At 41.8% G+C, this 21,749-nt stretch overlaps 1 protein-coding gene across 3 annotated transcripts in view; it reads right to left on the reverse strand.

The window, feature by feature from the left end:
- PDE1C (phosphodiesterase 1C) overlaps nucleotides 1-21,749 on the reverse strand; it is a 296,676-nt gene that overhangs the window by 21,850 nt on the left and 253,077 nt on the right. For all 3 annotated transcript variants that reach the window (XM_037386207.1, XM_037386208.1, XM_037386209.1), the window contains 6 exons: nucleotides 18,889-18,990; nucleotides 17,494-17,614; nucleotides 13,226-13,307; nucleotides 8,039-8,159; nucleotides 6,667-6,842; nucleotides 1,417-1,716 (listed from right to left, as the gene is read on the reverse strand). In XM_037386207.1, coding sequence (XP_037242104.1) covers nucleotides 1,417-1,716; nucleotides 6,667-6,842; nucleotides 8,039-8,159; nucleotides 13,226-13,307; nucleotides 17,494-17,614; nucleotides 18,889-18,990 — 902 coding nt within the window. The remainder of the gene's footprint in view (nucleotides 1-1,416; nucleotides 1,717-6,666; nucleotides 6,843-8,038; nucleotides 8,160-13,225; nucleotides 13,308-17,493; nucleotides 17,615-18,888; nucleotides 18,991-21,749) is intronic.

The raw sequence follows: 21,749 nt of genomic DNA on the forward strand, positions 1-21,749 counted from the left end.
CCATGATTGTACCTCATAAAGGCTTTTTCCCATAAATTAAGAGACAGAATTTCTTTTCCTGAGGAAGACTCTAATTTTCAGAAATTATTGTAATTCCTTTCAAAGCATTTCTGACAACTGCAACAGAGAGGCATTGCAGGAAAAGGTACTGTCAAAATCACTAAAGCACGCTTAACCCCCATATTGTTAGGAGCACGTAAAACAAAGGATTTCAGAAGAAAAGACTGGTGCGGTCTAACTGGGATTTCATATAACCCCAACTTTTTTGTCTCCCTGGGGGAGGACCCATTCCTATCCATCCGTGTAACACTGTCTGAAGACAAATCTCATAGATACCAGAGCGTGACAGCTCTGTTCCCCATAGTCCTTCCAATCTAAAAAAAAAAAGTAATGATGATGAAATCACTGGGAAAGGCCATCAGCCAAGTGAAATACATGAGAATCATATCAGGAATGTTTTAAACAGAATTTCTGCCTCTGCTGCCATCTAAATTCACTGCCTGGGCCTGGGACTTTCAAAGTCTTTATGCTTACTCAGGTTTTTTCTAAAAGGATACCTCAAAGTCTGAGTTTTGTGCTGATTTTGGACTGGCTGATACTAGCCAAGTTTGTGATAAGTCACCTGCGGCTGTACTGCCATTTTTTGATAATGACTTCAGGGAGCAGGAGCTGGGGAGAGAAGGGCAGAGAAATGGCCAAGACACAAGTGACTCAGAGGAATAATTTTTAATTTTCTTTATATTCAATGCAATTTTCAAGCATTTTTTCCACTTTTTTGGGTGCAAAATGTGTTTCTTATTTTAACACAGTTCTATAGCAAGTTAAAACACTGGAATAAAAATTCTGATAAAAAAAAAGTCTCCAAAAATAGGTTCATGACTCCCTTAATAAAAAAATAATAATAAAAAAAAAAACCAAACAAAAAACCTGAACAAAGGAAGCATAAACAATATAAATCTGAAAAACAGAGAGAGGGGAAAAATCCTCGGTCCCGAAACATTTATATCTGAGACTCAGTTCAAAGACACCTTTAATTTGCCTTAAAAAGGGTTTATAAGGCAACTTTGGCTTCTCTTCTGCCAGTTACCCAAGCAATGAAGCTGCTAATTGAACCAAGAATATTTATTTCAGCTTCTCAGCCTGTGAATCATAACAGGCTGCTTTATTTCCATGAAAAAGATTTTTCTCCTTTCCTCCAAAACTGCCCAAGCAGATGAACTCCTTCTTCTATGGAAGAACACTACTTGGGAGTTAAGTTACAGTTTCTGATTCCCATATGAAGGTGACTGTGCCAGTGTCCAGGAAAAGGCTCTGGGCCTAGGACATCTTTTTTCAGGACATTAGGTTCCCCCATCACTGAGGTGAGATACTGATTTTGGGGCCGAATTTATGTTTCAATGGAAGGAAAGAGCTCACCATTCTGGACATGCTGTTTCTCTTCTCCCACTGTGTGGTAAGAGCCCATTCCCTTATCTGTCCTAGGTGCGTTTTTCCCATGAGAGGTTTCAGGTTTGTTCACCCCAGTTCGCTGAGTCCCATTTACATGATTCTTATTGGAATCTCCGCTTTTGTTTTCCCCAGGATTTGGTTCTTTGCTGTTCTCTGCCTTTGCTGCTGTGGCATCTTCAGCTGGCTGATCCTTATCCTTTTCATCTGTTTTCTTTTCATCTGCTCCCTGATGAGCATTTTCCTCTGCTTCTTTCTTAGCTTTTTCTTCTGCATCCTCAGCAATGAGAGAAGCAAAATGAGGAAAGAAATCATGATTATCAGTCAATTTGATAAGAATGATACAACTCACATATCTAAATCTCATTCAGCTTTTTACACAAAACCAGCTTTTACTTAGGTAAAAGTAGGAATTGACTCAACAAGGGAAAAAGAGCACAGGAGAACACTTTAGAAAGTATTCTGAAAAAAAGACACCACATTGGCTTAAATGTATATTATAGGCATGTCCTTTTTTACCATATAAGGTTCACCTTTGAAAACATAGTTCCTCAACATTCTTAAAAGGCAAATTAAAAAGAGATATTAGCTATTGAAGGCTCTGTGGGTACCAAAGTTAGTTTCATTTTTGACACACAACAATCAGTCAAACAATATTCATTTTTTCTCATACTGTACCATGTAACTCCAGGCATATAAAAATTCTTGGTTCTTTGACATCTACCTTTTCCCCTCTTCTTCCAGGTTGCTTCCAGTGCCAGCTTCCTAACCCCTTTCCTTCCACTCACTATTATCCTTCATAGCTCTGTCCTTTCTTGGAAGACTAATATATCACTAATAGTACTTGCCCTTGCATTCTAAAATGTCTTATAGTCAATCACAAACATACAAATGTATACATTCAAAAGCGAGTGTGGAACAACAGCAGCATCTCAAAATAGTCTTATGCAGAAAAAAAGTAATAAAAAAATTACAGAGAAGCCAGTTTCCTCCATTCAAGATATTGCTCTTGCTCTGATGCAACACTTATTTATAATACAGGTTGAAAATTACTTTGGCTCCAGGTGTTGAACCCACTATATTTCTAGCCCAGGTCAGGTGCAGCACAGACTCAGCTGCAAAGGCTCTGTGTGGCTGCCTGCTGGAAAGCAGCACACAACCACGGTCCCCCAGCACAGCCCTCCAGCTAATAAACATGGCTGGGTGTATGCAGACCCTGGGCAGAGACTCTGTAATTTTCTCCCCTTTTTCCACAATCAACAGAGATTCAAACAGCAAAAGCAGCTGAGTAGCTCAACAACGCAGTTTGGAACCTGTGTGCTCACGCAGCTTCAGAGCATATCTATACCCACAGTGAGTCTAGGCATTCAGATGTGACCGCTCTAGGCCTGGAATCAAGATTTCTGGGTTGGCAAAATCCTGCCCATTCTTTACCCCATCGTGGGTAACTAATTGCACTTTAATTGTGACAGGAATCACAGATGTATCTCTTGTTTTCAGACAGATTGTGTAAGCTGATGAGAAAATCCTACAAAACACTGAATAAAGTCTACTTTGGTTCTTTGGGAGCGTTCTTGAGATCTATAGGAAAGATGTTTTGTTCCTTACAGGAGCAGGGTCTTGGCCAGTGAATAAAAATTACAAAAGAATTTTTAAGTGTCTTGTCAAATACTTCTTATGAGTAAATCAGAACCAGTTCTGAGAAAAATGTACCAATGGGATACAAAAGAGAAAGGGGCAAAGCTGTCTTTATAAAAAATGCCAATCTCTATTTCCTTGCCAGCAGCTAACTAAAGTTAATGAATTTTTAAATTAATAAATTATGGCTCACACAAAAATATAATTTAATTAGATATAAGCCTCCCTCGCTTTATTAATAATTCCTGAAATCTATGGTAGCTTCCATAAATAGCTCAGCTATGCATGTTGGTATTTTCCCTGGAGTCTCATGGCATACAGAAAGATTCCTCTCACTTGGGGATCTGAAAAAAATGCTGCATTTTGCTCCTGACCCACAGAAAAGAAATTTGGCTCAGGAGACTGGGACTTGCTACAACACTGTTGGATGAGTGCCTCTTGTCAAAATTTGTGTCAGAAAATACTTTATCTAAATGGTGCTTTGCACATTAGGGTGTTTGTTTATTCAGTTGGGGTTTTTTTCTTTTCATTTTAGCTATTTAATGATGATCCTTTATGCAAAAAGAGATCAGTAATAAACCCACTTACTGTGCCCAAACGGTTAAAGAAATTTTCTATAAATACCACACTCAGGAAAAAAACAGCTCACTGATGCTTCTAGGGACAATATCATTACCAAAGGGAATACAGTATCCTACAAATAATTTCATAATATTAGTAGCAGTAACAATAACAGCACTAACAATAATAATAATAACAATGGGTTTCCTTCCCTTCTGATCCCCAGCTGCCATTTGCTGTCAATCAGCAGTTAAATGCTTTATCTGTCTTCTCTTAATAATTCTTATTTTTATTGGCAGAGCCTCCTGATGCATTGCAAGACACTGGTTTGATGGGGGTCGGCAATGTAAACTCCTGCTGTGCAGCAGGCCCTGCTGCATATGGCTAAGGCAGGCAAGGCAGATGGAGCGCAGACATTTGCTGCAAGTCAGGAGCAAGACAGCAGCTAAGCAAAGGTTTCGATGCAAGGGCTGTGGAGTCCAGGAACAATTCCTTAGTTCCCAGCCAGCCCATACAAAGGTATGCTGAACCATTCTTTTGTATAAATCTATTAGGATTAAAAAAAAAAAAAAAAAAAGGCAAAAATAAAGCGTGTTTGTACTGCTAAATGCACCCAGAAACACAGAAATTATGTGAAAGTCAATGAATTCAGATGAACAGAAGCTGAAACTGCTTTATGAATCTTTGACCCATAAAATGAGGCCTTGATCCAAGTCATTGGCAATGAAGTTTGGCAAAAACATACAGTAAATCAACTATTCAGGGCTAAAGGTTGTCAGAAAGGTAAAGATAAAATGACCTACTCAAGGGCTTCCATGTCTAATAATGCAGACTGGTGAGCTCCCTGCTTTCAAATGATAACTAATTCTTCCATAGACTACCCTCAGGAGCTGCTAGAAGGGTTTTTTTATGAGGCACTTTAAAATAAAATAGTTTCCTCTCCAGCTAAACTATTAATAACCAAACACTTATCATCAGATACTCTAAAGAATGGATATGAAATACAGCATCAATACATATTACCAATAGCAGCATTAGTTAAGCAATGTGTGCACATCCACTTGAATCATAACTTGACATTTACATATGCACATTCAGAAAAATGTCTTTATGCAAAGCAGTCACTGCAAGTGGGTACAAAGCACATTTAAAAGTTAAATATCCAAAATCTATTACAATCTACTCTATAGCTTTGGTTTAGGTGAAATGCAAGATAGATTTTATTTATTTCCCCACAGGTCTCTCTTGCATATAGGATTTTTATCTAGTAGATCCTTAGTAGATGAGCAAGTATATATGGTACATGTTGAAATGAAATTCTTAAACCCAGTTAACTGTATTGGGTTGAAATGAAATTCCTAAAACCAGTTAACTGTATTGGCTTCATTCACTCAATGCTCCTATACTGTGGGACACTGATTATGTTAAATGCCTTGCTCATTTGCTTAGCTTTAGTTTGGTCCACAAAGAACTGTGAAACAGTAAATACCAATTAAAAAAAAAAAGGCTAAAAAAAGCCCCTTGCAAATAAGCAGATTCTGAATTCTGTTTTGGTTTCCATTTTCATTGAATGCCTAGAAAGGCTTTTCCTGAATGGCAAGTTTTAATCATAAAGAAATATTTAATTTGAATAATAATGAGTGCTTTCCTGCACCTTTAGACAGGCCTTTCAGTTGGAGAGGAACAATCTGCTCTGGCAAATAGGAGAACCATGCCAATTTTTCCATCAGCCCTGAAGCCAAGGCCACATAATAAATTAAAATCGAACTCCTTCCATTTACATGAAATACAACAACTGCATTAAGTAAGGGTCCGAGTAACAAGTATTCAGTTCAGAGATGAAATTGTATCACAAAAAGTTTCATGAAGAAAAAAAATAATAGTCAGTGACACATTCCTCCCTTTTTGGATCCAAAGCTGATGTAAATCACCCAAGGGCTCAAGGAGTCCTTGGGCAATCACCCAGCCCCTGGAGGCAAGGGGCAGTTATACCAAAGTCCTTCTCAACAGATGTTTCTCATTAGTTCCAAGATAGATATTTACCAATGTCTAACTTGCTATCAGTTTACAGTCAACTTTCTTTTTTTTTCTCCTCTTAACAACCCAGGGTATATGAATAAAAAAATAGTTCTCTTAATCTGCAGCTTCAGTTGTCTTCAGAAAACTGCTTTCAGCTACAAACCTTCTCAGCTATAAACAACAGTTATCATCATTTGCATTACTGTACTCTGTAGTGTCTGCAACTGGTCCATATGCTTCCTGAACTGCAGTGGCCAAAACTGGACGCAGCACTGCTGTGGGGGCCTTGTTACTGCTGGAAAGATGGGAAGAATGCCAGAACCGTCTTAGAAGCAAGGGCTGGAGGGTTTTGTGTTAGGTTTTTTTTTCCCCATTAGCATGACAATATTGAACCCTGGCCAACCTGCAACCAACACAGCCTTCATTCTTCTGAAATAGTTGCAGTCCCTCCCAGACTGATGACATCATGAGCATTTGCAGCATAGTTCCCAAGTCATTACCGAAGTTATCACTAGAAATATGAAAACAGCTGTGAACCCAGAATATCCTGTCCTTCTCCCCTGAACTATCTTCTGTAACGCTTTCAATCTTAACAGTGAACAATTCTCTATATCTACAAATGAACAAAGAATTCTCTATCTCTATAAATACTGTTCCAGCTATTTTTGTACTGACTGTGACTCATGACTTTAGGGGACCTCCCTTACAATTATTTTTTTTCCCTCCCATTGTCCACATCCCTCTTCATTACGTACATATACACCATGTAAGAAGACTATAAGGCACAGATGAGTCACAGTATTCCTATCCTTCTGAACTTAGTGTAGGTTGTTGACCTGGAAAGCCCTGTTGTAGGCTGTCAACCTTGACAACGTTGACCTAGTTTGAAAACACCGTTTTTCAAACTAACAGTGCTTACTTGGAGAGCAATTTGATTGAAGAAGAGCTTGAAGAAGAGGTCAAAAGAATTTTTATTCTTTCAGTAAAATGCCTGGCTGTTACCTTTGGTGGCTTGCGCTTTCCATTTCTCCCGGTTCTGCTGCACAACCTCGGTCCAAGTGGCTTTGAAACATTTGAAGTCCACAGTGAGTATGGAGCAGTTGAGTGAGGCACTTCCTTCAGACCCAGTGCTCTTGACACTTGATTTTTTAACTTCGGAGGGACTAATGCTATTCAGGCTGGGACACAAGAGCACAAACACAGAAGAAATCACTATCACATACACACAAATGCAGCTAAGAAGAAATAATTACTCTAAGTCCAGATAACTTAACAGAGTCAACCAGGAAAACAAAAACTAACCCTGAATCCCTCATCCTCCCCTCCCACCCCACAGCAACTGATGTTAAAGCAAACAGCACAACCTGAGCCAGCATTAGAAACAAAGGGCAGCTTTTCCATGCATATTTTTCAGTACCCATAGTCCCCAAGAAATAGAAACACTCAAAGTGTTTCCATTACCTTTGCTGTGTATCTTCATTCCCTAAATATCCATTGGAGAGTCAGACAATTCTAGAGATCAAATATGTCAAAAGAGGAGTCTCCTAAAATTCACCAACGGGAGCCATTAGGCACAGGACAGGAGGCCAACCTCTGTCCAGGGCTTGGTGACCTCAGCTGAGGCTGAAATCAGGCACTCAGTTACAGACCCTACAGTTGTGTTTCAAGGATGGACACTTCATTGTGCACATTTTAATAAAGGCACCAAGATAACTGGCACAGAAACATATTAGTGCTTGCTTTTTGTGTAACAGCCCAAGAGTCACCTGACAGAGGGAATCCTGACTTGGTAGCCCTACTCTAGGGAGCAGTAGCCTCACAGCATTTGAATCCCAAGACACACCCTGTCCATAAAGCTACTAAAAGAGTAGTTTCTCTACAAGAACAGAGCAGGTTGAATGGGCCAAGACTCCTTACACCCAAACTTCAGGTGAATTCTGGTGGTACTTCACACAGTCACATAATGCTAAATGCTGCCACTAAAGTGTGCTTATACTTCCCAGTCCTCTTTTGTATTTCAATCCCATCTATACTTTTGGCATGAAGAAATGAGTGCCTCCCAACAATTCCCTCTACCTTCTCTTTGATGTTAGTGACGGAAAGAGCACTACAGTTCACTCAATTGCATGGCTACAACGGTTTCTGCTCACTGCCTTTGGAGACATGGCTCAGGTTCATGCCAGCCTCCGTTTTTGCCCTCCTCTGGGCTGGAGTTTTGCTGCAACAAAGTCATGTCACAAGGTGAGCTGTGGTGTCAGCAGTGCAGATACGGCGCTTTAAGCCACAAGGAAGACATAGGCTGTTGCGGGGAAACAGGGGGCGGTGGGTACAATGGCATGTGCAGAGTGAAGGAACAGGGCATGTAGTCATTCACCTGGAACGCCTGAACCCGGACATGCCAGAGCGGGAAGCTTCATCAATGAGCGGAGTCACAATCTTCTCAGTCATGTCGGTCAGCACAGTAAAAGTGGGTTCCACAATAAAATCAATGAAACCTGAGCAGAAACACAAGCAGAGTCAAGCAGGCAAGAGGAGGATTTATGTGGAGTCACTGCTTCAGTGATCGCAGACAACCACACTGTAAAAGACAGAGTAAAAAAAATATACCTTGAAAGAGGGATAGGCAAATACTAGAAAAGGAAAACCGAGTATACATTATTGCCTAAACCAAGAATGTGGATATAGCATGTCATGAAAGTTACCTACTTAAACACTGGAAAGAAACTGGGGCAAATTAGAGCATAAACAGATGCATCAGAACTTGCTTTATAGGAAGAGTATGATATTTAAGCCAAATTCCTAGCGGATTTGGATAAAACCCCGTTTCAAAGATGAACTCTCTTAAGCAGAAAATTAATATAATAGCAATAATACTGGTAAGCTTTGCTGATGTGCAGCTACATGCAAGACTCTTTGTGCATATCAGTGGGTTGCTGTGAGTATTCTCTCCTCAGTGCTCATCCAGCTTGTTGTTCTTGATAATAAAACAGATTTAAATGCTTTCTCCCCCATTTTTTAATATAAGGAAAGGAAAAAAATAAAGGGCCAAATAATTTCTACTTCAGTATACAGTTTGACAGAGATCAATAAGATCAGTATGGCTCAGATCTGAATGTTGTGAAGGACTGAAGGGCCCTGTGACCATAAAATCATGCCATGAAGAAAAATCAAAATTGCATAGAAAAGATGTGAGAGCGAGGAGCTTATAGTACCTTACACCTTCCCCTAAATTCTCACTTGGGGCAAAGGATATTTCTTATGTTCGTTTTAGCACTACACATAGCAAATTTCTTAATGCTGCATGTAACCAACAACTACATCCTTAATTCCTCCTAAGGCACATGAGGATTCAGATCCTTTCCCACTGTCAAAATTTTAAAAGATTTGGTAATTGTAACTATTAATTATACATTCACAATATTATCATTTCTCTGACTGGATCACAATATGTTTCTATGACAGACCCTGAACAGTAAAATAAGAGACCTCATGGGCCATCTGAACTCACAGATGCTCTGAGCCACATCCTGAGTGCAAAGCAGTTGAGCACCCTTCTACTTCCATTCCCCACCCCCCCAATTTTTGCTAAATTTCTAAAAGAATGGGTAATTAAGTGTATTTTCGTGCCTAGCCAAATTAAAAATGTTACTTGCAAGTTCTCAGAATTTCATAATAACATTCTGTAAATCTGGAGAAAATATGCAGTCTGATCTGAACATCTGAATCACATGCTCCTATAACACTGAGACAGTCTTAACTATTCAAATTTTGAAAAAAAAAGAACTCTCCCAGGGATCTAATCAGAAATGTATGTAGTATAAAGCCATAACAGGAAATTGTGTGAATTGTGTGCTAGATCACAACCTAGATTATCCCAGAAAATTAATACAATTTTTTTAAAACGATTGAAATTGTACTAAGAACACTGTTCAGTGTGCCACAGGAGTCCTGAGGATAAGAATTTGATTTATGTATATGTGTGTGTCTGTCTGTCTATATGTCTCTTCTATTCCCCTTCACTCAAAAGAAATTTTACCTCTTAATGACCAAAGAAACCCAAGCCACAGTATCTTGTCACTTCTGCTTGGCAAGTAATAAATACCACTGCTATTTACTCCATCACCACTAAAACCCCTAAGACATGCAAATCTCTGATATCAGATGTATGGCTGTAACTTCAGCAGCGAGGTAGTGGTATCTGCTTCCTGAGATAATCAATATTTTCACACAAACACAAGGTCCAGTTCTAACTAAGAAATAAGTTTTCCCTGGGAGAAGTCTTGCATCTCACCAACAAAGGGAGAGGTGGCACAAGGGACCACAGGTAAACAAACTCAAAGACATAAGAGAACTTTTCTTTGATAAGTGGTATTTTGTTCTCTATTCCCTATAACTTAAATAAAATATTCAGGTATTACCTTAAAATAGGGATTACAATGATGTTGGGAAACATAATCTGCTATTGTAGAAACAAAATTTAGGACTTTATTAATAATTATGTAAATTACACTATATTCCCAAGTGCCTCCCTCCCTCCCCACTGTGTTCTCTCTCTTCTTACCTAAAGACACTGTGATTTAAATATGGTGATGTATTTTGCTAATTAAAACCCCCTGACTATCAAATAATAAACCTGGGGTTTAAACACTATTAATTCTAATGACCATAATATCACACTTTTTCTTCTTCAATGGAATGAGTGTGGTAAATATTTCTGTACCCCAGCAACTAAGAACATTTTACCAATTAACACTGCATGCTGAAGATAGATTCCAGGCATATGCCTAGTGCTCATTCATTCCATCTGAGAATGCCACTGTGCCAAACACTGGCTAGAGGGCAGCTTCCCTAAAGCCCACCACCAAAAAAGCAAACGAACAAAAATAAAGAATCATCAGCAAACACTCATCAACCTTTATACAATTTTTTCTGAAGTTGTAATTTTCTTTCTTGCCTGTCAAAGGACAAAAATGAATGGATGTTGCTACATTTATCAGCTGCAAAAGAGGACAATAACAACAAAGGCCGACCTCCAGTCAAACAAGCTTCCTACAGTCTGAGACATATAAAGAAGCTTCAACTCCTGATATTCTTGTTGGAAAATACAAGTCTTGGCCTGCTTTTTCTTTGCAGTTTGTTTGTCTCCCCCACTCTGATAAGCAGCCTGACTTCTGGACATGAATCTCCTGATTTCTGTTCTTCACTGTGGTACAGAAATATTTACCACACTTATTCTATTGAACAAGAAAAAAGATGATAAATTGGTCACTGGCACTAACAGGTTTTCAAATCCAGGCTTATTATTTGATATTCATGTTTTTTTAAATTACCAATTTAAACAATTTCTTCACAAACTGAAGCAACAAGAAAGACATTCTTTTGAGAAAGTTTTTGCTGTAAGATTGCTCCATTGGCACGAAAAAAGTCTGTACTGTAAAACCTTCAGTGTCCATTTGTGAAAATCTTTTGATAATGAAAATGCTTATTCACTGCTGTTGCATCTGCAGTGGACTTAGAGCAGCAAACCAGCGACTACAGAAAAGTTGAGCCACCCAAACAGGATTTCTAGTCTCTGTCCTTGACAGAACCAAGAGCAGAATATTATTTCACAAAGGACAGAGGTTTTTTATTTGTGGGGACTGATGGCTGCTTGCTGCAGACAATAGCACCATTTGGAATTCAATAAGAACTTACTTTTGGAAAGAAATGTAGTAATTACTATTCCAGGGAACAATTTGTTAAGGCTGTTAATCAGGTAAATAAGTGAATGGGAACAGATTATTTGTCTGAGAATCTACCCTACGACTTTGAAAGCCTTGCCTCAGCGGATAGCCAGAAAACGTAAGAGGTTTTGATTTAACAAAGGAGATGTTACAGAAAGACACTGCCAATTTGTGCAGCAGACTGAGAAATGAAGTTTTATAATGTTAGAAGGCAAGATTTATAGACAGTAGCCTATTAATGTCAATGGATTACTAAATTGTACAAATAAAATATAGTGACAAATAGTACATGACTAAATAAGGCTGCCTTTGCTTACTGATGAGAGCCTCTTTTCTAAGGGGGAATTGTGTTGGTGATAGTTTAATTCATCATTAATTTTGCAGTGGATTGACACATGGGGCATCTTGGCTCTACTGGCCTTCCTGAGCAAAGGAGCACAAAAGAGGGGGACAAGGAAAACTGATTTTCAAGCACACACATAGCTCTACAGAGAGGGACCCCATGTGAAGCACGACTCCTCTTTCCTGTAAGGCGTGAGGGACATATCTGAAAGATGAAAGAAGGGGTGTGAAAGAGAAGCCTCTGCATGCGCTTCCCTCCACACCAGCCAGAGTTTACCTTCTCCCACAGCACAGCAGTAGGTGTAGTGTGGCCAGGAGTCCTCAATGTTGGTTTTAGCTGAGACTGCAGCACTTCAAGTTTGCTGCTACTTCCCTCCACTGAGCTGATGGCAGAACACACAGTTGCACTGTGCTCTACAAACATTCCCACTCTTCTGATCACCAATGCAGAGGAATAAACACTACAAGTCTGGCAACTGGGCCAGGCTTGCACAGGGCTTTTCAAGTTCAGATTCTGACTGAACTGTCTAAACTAACAAAGCCAGAAAAGTCTCAGATGGGGCCCTCAGAAAACGGCTTGACTAACAGGAACAGTGAAATAACTTTAAATAGAAATGGCTCTTAGCCACAGCTATAAATCTGAACTTTCCTAGGTTCAGTGATATCTTGTTCTTTGAGAGACGTTTCATACTTCAAATTTTTTGTTTTCCTTTAATACATTCTCCCTATATCTGCTTCTGGTCACAGTTCCCTAATTTTCAGGGTCTGTGTTCTCTTTCTTGTTATTCCATTTGACTTCCTACTCTCCAGTTGAGGTTAGATCACATTCTTCTAATTCACTTGCTTCCTAGATATAAAAATCCACCCATAAATCCATTTTCTATTGGGCTATTTTTGCTCCCAGCCCCCTAACCATTTTACTTCACTTAGCTCCTCTTGTTTTCTCACCAAATACCAGGCTTGTTGCCCTATCCTTCTACTTTTTCACTCAATAACCAGAGAAGTAGATGGCTGGGTGGATCAGAAATAAGTTTGCTAGTTGCTTGGCTTCAACGGCAAATATTGGTTGTCTTGAAGCACTGGGAGAGAAAGGATGGGAGGAATAAATGGAAAAACACACAATAGGTTTTGCCCAGGTCATCGAAGGGACTGACATTACATTTTCATATCAACCAATAATTATGATATCACAACACGTTGCCACATATGACTCATCTTCACAGCTCAGAAAACCATGGAGTAGCGTTACAACCAGGCACTGTAGTCATCTCTGCAGACACATCAGAGGTAACTTGGTTATTGCATGGAACCACCACCATAAATTTAATGGCTCCTGAGCTTCGAATTGTTGATCTGGGGAAAATAACGCCATTGTGCTTTATCTCCTCTCTTTAACATAGTTCCAAATGATAAGAGATCACAGTGATCTTAGCCCTACAGGGAGAAGTAAGTTTTGCTTTTACGACACTACTTTGCATGCACCAAAAGGGACATACCTATTTGAGACTGAGCAACCATAGTAGACTTGCGATCACACAGTGGAGAAAAGGGAAGCCCTAGTTCTGCTTCTTTGTCACCCTGGAGAAAAAAAATTGACAAGAAATTAGAAAAAGGCAAGATACATTGCACTTTGATATCTTAGGTCATGACTGTAAAAGCCTCTGATTTTGCTTTCTTTAATTACGTTTTGTTTCTGTATTTTTTTCTTTTTTAACACAAATGGTGGAGAATTTGAGTCTGGCTGGAAAAGTCATAGTCCAAGAAGAAACTGGTGAATTCATCATCCTGATTCCAGTGAATCTTTCCTTAGAGCTTTCTCTGCCTGCTTGGTACTTCTACACACCAACTAAAAACCCACTTGAGCACAGGAATGCTTCTCACTGCAGTTCTCCAGGCAGCCCAGCAGAACTCAGTTCTCAGAGCAAACCTTTAAAGAGAGAACATCAGCATCAGGACTGAGTTTTCAGGGACTGAATCTCTTTGCATGCCTTTTTTAGTCTTTCAGATGAGGAATTCACAGGTCATGGCTGACCAGATGCAGATTACTTTTTTCTTCCAAAGGAAACGCTGACATTTTTTCTGGGACCGAGTAACCTGCTCAGTTGATGTGAGGTGAGCGGTGAACATTATCTACCTGGATTTCTCCAAGGCTTTCAATACAGTTTCTCACAGCCTCCTCCTAGAGTAACTGATGCATTAGGGTCTAGACAAGTGGTCTGTGTGCTGAGTGGGGAACTGGCTGACAGGACACACTCAGAGACTGGTGGTAAATACTTCCTTTTCAAACTGGCAACCTGTCACAAGCAGGGTCCCCCAGAGATTGACGTTGGCTCCAGTGCTGTTTAATATCTTCATAAGTGTTGGGTATGATGGGATCAAGCGTACTCTGATGAAGTTTGCTGATGATACCAGAGTAGGGAAGTGGACACTTTGGAAGTGAGAGTCACCCTGCAGGAAGAATTGAATAGGCTGGAAGAGTGGGCTTACAAGGACCTGATAAAGTTCAACACCGACAGGTGTAAGGTCTTGCACCTGGGAAAACATAATCCAGGAGTGCAGCAGAGGCTGGGATCTACCCGGCTGGGGAGCAGCTCTGTGGAAAGGGACCTGGGGGTCCTGGTGGACAAGCAGCTCAATATGAGTGAACAGTGCACTCCTGTGGCAAAGAAAGCCAACAGGGTGCTGGGTTGCATCAACCAGGGCATCACTAGCAGAGATAAAGAAGTCATTATCCCACTCTACTCAGTGCTTGCCAGGCCACACATGGAATACTGTGTTCTGTTTTGGTCCCCACTACGCAAAAAAGATGTGAACAGGCTGGAGAGGGTCCAGAGAAGGGTCACATGATGATCAAAGGACTGGGAAGGCCGCCATGTGAGGAAAGGCTGAGACAACTGGGCTTGTTCAGCCTTGAGAAAAGAAGGCATAGGGGACACCTTACCACCACCTTCCAGTGTTTAAAGGGTGGCTACGAAGAAGACGGAGACTTCCTTTTTACAAGGAATCACATGGTAAAGATGAGTGGTAATGGGTACAAGTTACTCCTGAGGAGATTCTGACGACACAAGAGGAAAATTTTTCACAATGAGAACAATCAGCCATTGGAATATTCTCCCCAGGGAAGTGGTGGATCCCCCAACATTGGACACTTTTAAGATTCAGCTGGAGAGGGTGCTGGGCCACCTTGTCTAGACTGTGTCCTTACCAAGAAAGGTTGGACCAGATGATTCTTGAGGTCCCTTCCAGCCTGGTATTCTGTGATGCTATGATTCTGACATTCTCAATGTTTTCGTTAAGTGCCAAAGTACAAAAATCCAAACACTTTCCAGCCCTCAGAACTGAAAGTCCTTTTCTAACATCACAAGATGGCGTAAAAGATTTATAAGAAGTGCTATAACCCCATTTTCCCCCATTCTTTCAAGCTGCATATTCTCAAAAAGCCTTTTAACTTTATTCAGGCACTCCATAACATACCACTTTATGCTGAGAAGATATATAGGATAACATAATTACAATACACCCCACTGAGCATTCAAACTTAAATAGCCTGTTAAATATACTCTAGGATCAATTCCTCCAATCAGCAGTTCACATTAACCATGCTGAACTTCTTGCCAGTGTCAAATGTAAGCTAAAACAGCCAGCAAACTAACCAGAGAAAAACTTCTGTAGGCATAAGAGTTGAATTCTTCTTTTTGTTAATATAACATACATTAAATGGGGGCACAAGTCCCATTAGAGTTTTGGGTGGAACAACAAATAATAGTATTCTTCTGTTGCAGAACAATTCTGCTTTATGTTAGGAGTTTGAAACACATTGTTTCAAACAATACAAACAGAAGTATTTCCAAGTAACATTCCTTTACTGTGTCTGCTGATCTCTCAGGAAAACCATCTCTCAATGACAGCTCTAATCATCATTCTTCTTGTACTCCTTATGCATCTTAAAAACCCAAGTACCTAATTCTCTTCATGAAGGAACCCCTAACTGCCTTTGTAACTGCTCAGAGAGATATTTTGACTCCTCAAAGCTTTTGACTTCCTCAAAGCTGTTTGGGCAGCTCCCTCACAGCTATCTAAAGTGCATTAGTAAAACAAATTAATTCATGCAAGATGTTTGCTCTAAGAGATGCTCACCATAGCTGCTGAATGTAAAAAACCTCAGCATTGTACTCAGAAGCATCATTCACACCTACAGGATGGTTACTTGGTGTAGGAACACCTGTATCACATCACAAAAAACCTGGAAACCAACAGGGCTGGGGACCTGTACTGGTACAGGTTAAATCTCTGCAGAGCACAGAACAGAAAGAACAGGAGAGGGTCTGCAGGTGAAGAGCATAAGGAAATACAATACCTAATCTGAGGCCAGCACAGTTTCTTATCAACATGGTTCCCTCTGTCTAGTGGTACTTCTCAGCTTGTGAGAAGAATGTCTTGATTCTTCTGCTGTCAGGTAGGGATGTATTTATTGATCTAGTACTAAATAACTTCAGTGAAGGCAAGTCTATGCTTAAGGGTTTTGTTGAAGAGGGAATTAATACTGCATCTGAATTTTTAACTAGAATACAAGTTTTATGTAGAGGTTTATCTAAAAGCGGAGCCATCTGTCATTCAAAACTAAAGTAGGATTTGTTGGCTGAAATGAAATTATTCTTATGAAAACATAAAATAATATTTTTTCTTCATTACACGCATAGAACAGATCAAAACTTTGGCTTTTTGTGGTCTCAATATCTAGCCAATCTTAATTCCCTCACCAGTATCTGGGGGACTCAGCAGTGGTGTATTTTAACACATCTAGTACAATTTTGAGCTAGAAAAGCATAAACATGCACAGACTTCTCCCTAAGACATATGTGAAAATCATCCTACTTGCTTGAGCCTCCTGTGTGGCAACACAGACACAGCTGCAGGTATGATCTACCTGCTTCCACCTAGTAAACCCACTCTTGGTTTGAAAAACAAATGAAAAGATTAATTTCAAAGCAAATTCTTGCAATGTCTCTATTAAGAAGGGATTCCCACAGTGCCTTTAAAAAACAGACACCATTTAAAAATTGTCATATATTTTTCTTTTTTTCATTGAGATTTACTATAAAACATGAAGTTATTGAACTCTGGAGGGAAATTAAGCACTCAGTTTTCTGCTTAGTTTAGTAACTCATATTTGTGAAAAGTATCCTAAACACTCTTAAGTGCTCTGTTTAGTTTTACATATTTTTTTTTTAAGGCAGCTCTTTAAATGCTTTTAATTAGTCACTTGGGAAGCTTACAGCTATCTCACAGAGCTTAATGATTTGTTTACATTTCGGTCTGTCAACAGGCAGTCCACTGTGAGCTATAAAACAGATTAGTTCATCTAAAGTAAGAGTAATGCATTTTTCACATCTACTCCAACAATCTAAGTACAATTTCATAAAGTACAGCTACCTAAATCTGTTTTCTATGGTTCTATAGCTAAGTAGAACATCACATATTCTATATTTTGCTAATTCAAAACACATATTGACTTCCCAAATCAGAATTTCTACTATGTAGATAATGTCCATATCTGTAGGCAGTGTATCAGACACTAACTTCCCAAGAGGCATAATAGCCAGTGATACTAGCGCCAGATGAGAAAGCTTCGTATCATTTAGGAGGTTCTTGCCTAAATCAGAGAAACAGGAAAAAGCCTGTGTTCATATTTCACTACTTCCATGCTCAATCCTACACAATCCCTCTGTGCTGAAGAAATACAGAGGAACTTCCCCAGCTTTACCTGTCTGAAGAACTCTTCTAGCAGAGACATGGTCCAGCGATGATGGAGATCCCAGGCCTTGGCTGGATGGCTGATATCTGCTGTATGTAACAACAGTGATAAGGCTTTCGGCTTGTCAATTCTGAAAATCCAAAAGATCAAATAGATTAATTGTCTGCTTTTGAAGTGGAGAAAGACAAAAATATCACCTAAGCAGGAACATGAGGTCATTAGAATATTTGTTGGAGAAATGAGAGAATGGAGCAATTTATGTGTTTCTAAAAACAGACAACTATGAAATACTATTTTTTTTCTCCAGCATACACAACTCCTGTTGTAAAAGAGAAATGAAGTGCAAAAAGAAATTTTGCCCAGTCTTGCTAAGCTCTTTCTAGGCTTGCTTATCTGCACAAACAGGCTTGAAGAGTTGCTGTGTTCCCCATTTCAGCTGGGCTGTTTTATGCAGCTCAGAAGAGACGTTGGTCCCTACCATCTTACCGCAGTGAACAGTTAGGATCTGGTCTCAGGGGCACTGATGAGTCTACACAGTAACTCATTTCACTGCTAGAAAACTAGTGTGAGGTCAGAAGGGAATCCTTACATCTGTTTCCACAGAACAAAAAGATGCTGGCAATTTCTTAAAACCATAACCTAAGAGGTTTTCTTGGAATGGATAGTCTCATTTTTAAATTCCAGCTTTTGACTATCTGAAATACCTGAAAAAGTTGTAGCTTTTGAGAGGACCAAATGGCTAGTCACACTCTGGTCTGATACAGGTGTAATTCTGGGAGGCTTTGACAGACGTGTCCAGGGTGAAAAAGCGACCATCACTCAGAGCTTTCTGCAGTATGACAGGAATTTTATGGGGAAGAGCTGTGGACAAAATATTAGAGCTCCTAGTGGCATACTGGGAAGAAGAAAAGGCTTTCCCCATACAGTTCCATCTGTTATTTTCCAGTCCTTCTCCAGTGGATCTCAAGTTGTTTTCATCTGCTCTTTGTTTATGGAGCAGGCCCCTTGCCGAGGTGGCAGCAGATGCCATCTGCAGAAGGGCAATGCCTAAGTTGTGTTCTGCAGATCTTTATAACTTTGAATCATATGCAAGCTGTGGAGGTTATTCAGCTGGATCATGTCCTTGATGTTACCCTGATATCCAAGGGAAATTCCCAGGAAGGCTTATCGCAACATGGCGACCTTTAGAAGCTTTAGTCCACCAGGACAAAATAGAGATGTGTGTATAGGTGGTGCCAGTCCACTCCTAAGTGAATTCATTCAAAATTCAACAGCAGAAAGAGAATTGATGTGGACATTAAAGAGAGTGAGGGCCTCTGGAGAGGTGCTTTTGAAGTCAAACACAATGGCAAAGCACCAGCTGAAACATAACCCCTCACTGCACAGTATTGTGAAGTGACTCACCCTTCTGGCTGCTGCAAAGCATTCTTCATGGCTTTGATTTGCTGGAAGTGACAGGACATATCAGTGGCCAACACCATCTCAATCACTAGAGCTCTGAATTCCCTTTTGGATGGCATCACGATGAGTGGAACAAGAGAAACACAAAAAACAGCATCAGACACACTCCAGTTTCTTCTTTGCTGTCTATCTGCAAATTATTGACAGTAATTCAGCCTTTGTATGTTGCTCTTTCCATTATCCCTCTTTCAGGGATGGGGGAGAGGATGAATGATTTTCTATACAAACACAGGAGTGGGAGGGCTGCAAATTAATCTAGGTGCCTATTTCTTGCTAAAATAAAACCTGCATGTTTTTTGAAGGGCGTATTAGTATTAGTACTCCTTTTTCAATTAAGCACAAACCTCTTAAAATGGTTTCTTTTATAGGGTGGTCTTAGAAGGAAGTAAAAAGACTGTTTAAAGCCTCAGCATGAATCAGGTGAACTTTTGAACCTGAATCTCTTTCCAGTTGACTAAAATTTGTCAATACCTGTGAGGGCTGTTTAGTCATATTATTAATGAAAAAAAAATAGCATGTTAAAAGTATTCTCCTAGTATATATGATGCATATATGTAGTCAAACCCTTGGAGAACCTGCACTACTTCGTTCAAACTACTCCTGTAGGAATTTTTCATAAGCAAACATGTTTAGGATCCAGCTGAAATGCCTTTGAAGATAATATGGATGTCCTAGAGATTTTAAAATACAGAACATTCTGATCTAGCACACAATACAAATTTATTTTCTCTTTCTTTTAGTTCAGCTCTCCACAGGCTAACAGAGGAACAACAGCCCAAGGTTAGCATACCAGCTCAGCATTTGAGAGATTCAGAAATGGGTCAGCTTTCATTTAAAAAGACAAGTTAACACCCTTCTTTTCATGACGTCACCAGAGACACCTTCACAGTTTCCACAACAGTCAGCAAGATTTCTGTTTGCAGACTGTTTCTTCTTTAGTCACTGTGGAGGAAAGAAAATTACCTCCCTTTACTCCTTCACTGATGCTGTGCTCTCAGCAGCTTTTATGCTGCTTGAGGTCCATGGCAATCAACTGATGGGGGAGAAGGACATACGCGCTCTTCACCCTACACACTCCCCTGCAGAGCTCATGGCCAAGACCAAGTGGGTCCCACAAGCTTGTCAAGAGCCACAACAGAGCCACAGCTACTCTTTGGGCAACATCAGGGTGGCTCTGTCTTCATCTTCAGCCACACATCTGGCAGCTGAGGCAGGAACAAGCCACAGAAAGCAATCCCCCATGGTCCTTCCCACCCTCCTGCTGAATGGCCCCCCTCCAACCAACTCGGTGGCCCTGCAATGGCCTCCTCCCATCATCCTTGTGCAGCAGCCCCAAGGCCACCAGGCCCTCTCCTCCCCTCTGCCCCTCTCTGCCACCATCCCGTGAGGGGACAATGGCATTTGCAGGGAGACAAGCAGCCAGAGGGCAAAGGAGACTCCCCGGCAATCCCGGGACACTGTGGCCCTGGCCTGCAGCGGGGACCCAGACCTGGCACATGGCTGGAGCCCAGGGCACAGGAGGGGGGCCGGAGGGCAGTCCCCAGGCCCCAGGGGTGGCCTTTCTCTCTGCCATTCAAAATGGCCGCCCACAATGGGGCCTTCTGGGCCTGACGGGCCATCGTCCAGTCCATGGCAGCGGCCGTTGGTGACCTCACCGGCCTTCCGGTGCACCAGCGGGCAGTTGGTGACCTCACCGGCCTTCCGGTGCACCAGCGGCCGTTGGTGACCTCACCAGCCTTCCGGTGCACCAGCGGCAGTTGGTGACCTCACCGGCCTTCCGGTGCACCAGCGGCCGTTGGTGACCTCACCGGCCTTCCGGTGCACCAGCGGGCAGTTGGTGACCTCACCGGCCTTCCGGTGCACCAGCGGCCGTTGGTGACCTCACCGGCCTTCCGGTGCACCAGCGGCCGTTGGTGACCTCGCCGGCCTTCCGGTGCACCAGCGGGCAGCCCTGCGGCTGGCCCACAGCTCGCTGCACAGCTGGAAACCCTGACAGCAAGCGTGCTCGGCAGGGGAGGACGCGGCCAAGCCAGACCAGAGCCCAGCGCCAGCCGGGTGAGCAACAAGAGGTTATTGCAGCCCCTGAGGGTGCAGCCCAAGCTCGGAACGGAAGCTGCACGACACAACGAGCAGCACCGATGCCAAGTGCGCCCGGCACGTGGCAGTTGGCCTGACAGGGAATGGCCCTGAGCCCATGCAGGTGGATCCACCATGAGAGAATCCACAGTCAATGCCGGTGGATCCATCATGCCACGAGCAAGAGCCCATGCAGGTGGATCCATCGCAAGACCAGCAGGAGCCCATGGAGCTGGATCCACCCTGCACAAGCCCGAAGGGGCACCACACCGCCGTTGCCAGGCTGCTTGGAGCACCGCAGGGCTGCCAGGGGCTCTCAGGGGCCCCGCAGAGAGACCAAGCGACGCCACCCAGGCAGCACACACCAGCCCTAGAGTGGACCATCCACACTGACACCGGGCAGGCTCGTAGAAAGGTCACCCAGCTGTCAAGCTGCACATGAGCCCTGCTTTCCCACCCTGCACCACCACCCCTCATGAAGCGGGGCCATCTCCTCTGCCCTGAGCCCTGGGGAAGAGGCGATGACCGGGGCTGCCACCTTCTGTCTGGCAGCACCAGAGCACCAGGAGGAGTTCATTGGAGGCTACCAAGTACCACCAGAGATTGCCAAAAACCACCGCAGACCACCGAGAACAGCCAGGGACTGACAGAGATTGCCAGAGACCATCGGAGACCACCGAGGACTGCCGAGGATGACCCAGGACCACCCATAATGACCCAGGACCACC

The sequence above is a fragment of the Falco rusticolus genome, chromosome 4 (assembly GCF_015220075.1).
Source record: "Falco rusticolus isolate bFalRus1 chromosome 4, bFalRus1.pri, whole genome shotgun sequence".
In the NCBI taxonomy this organism is placed as follows: Eukaryota; Metazoa; Chordata; class Aves; order Falconiformes; family Falconidae; genus Falco; species Falco rusticolus.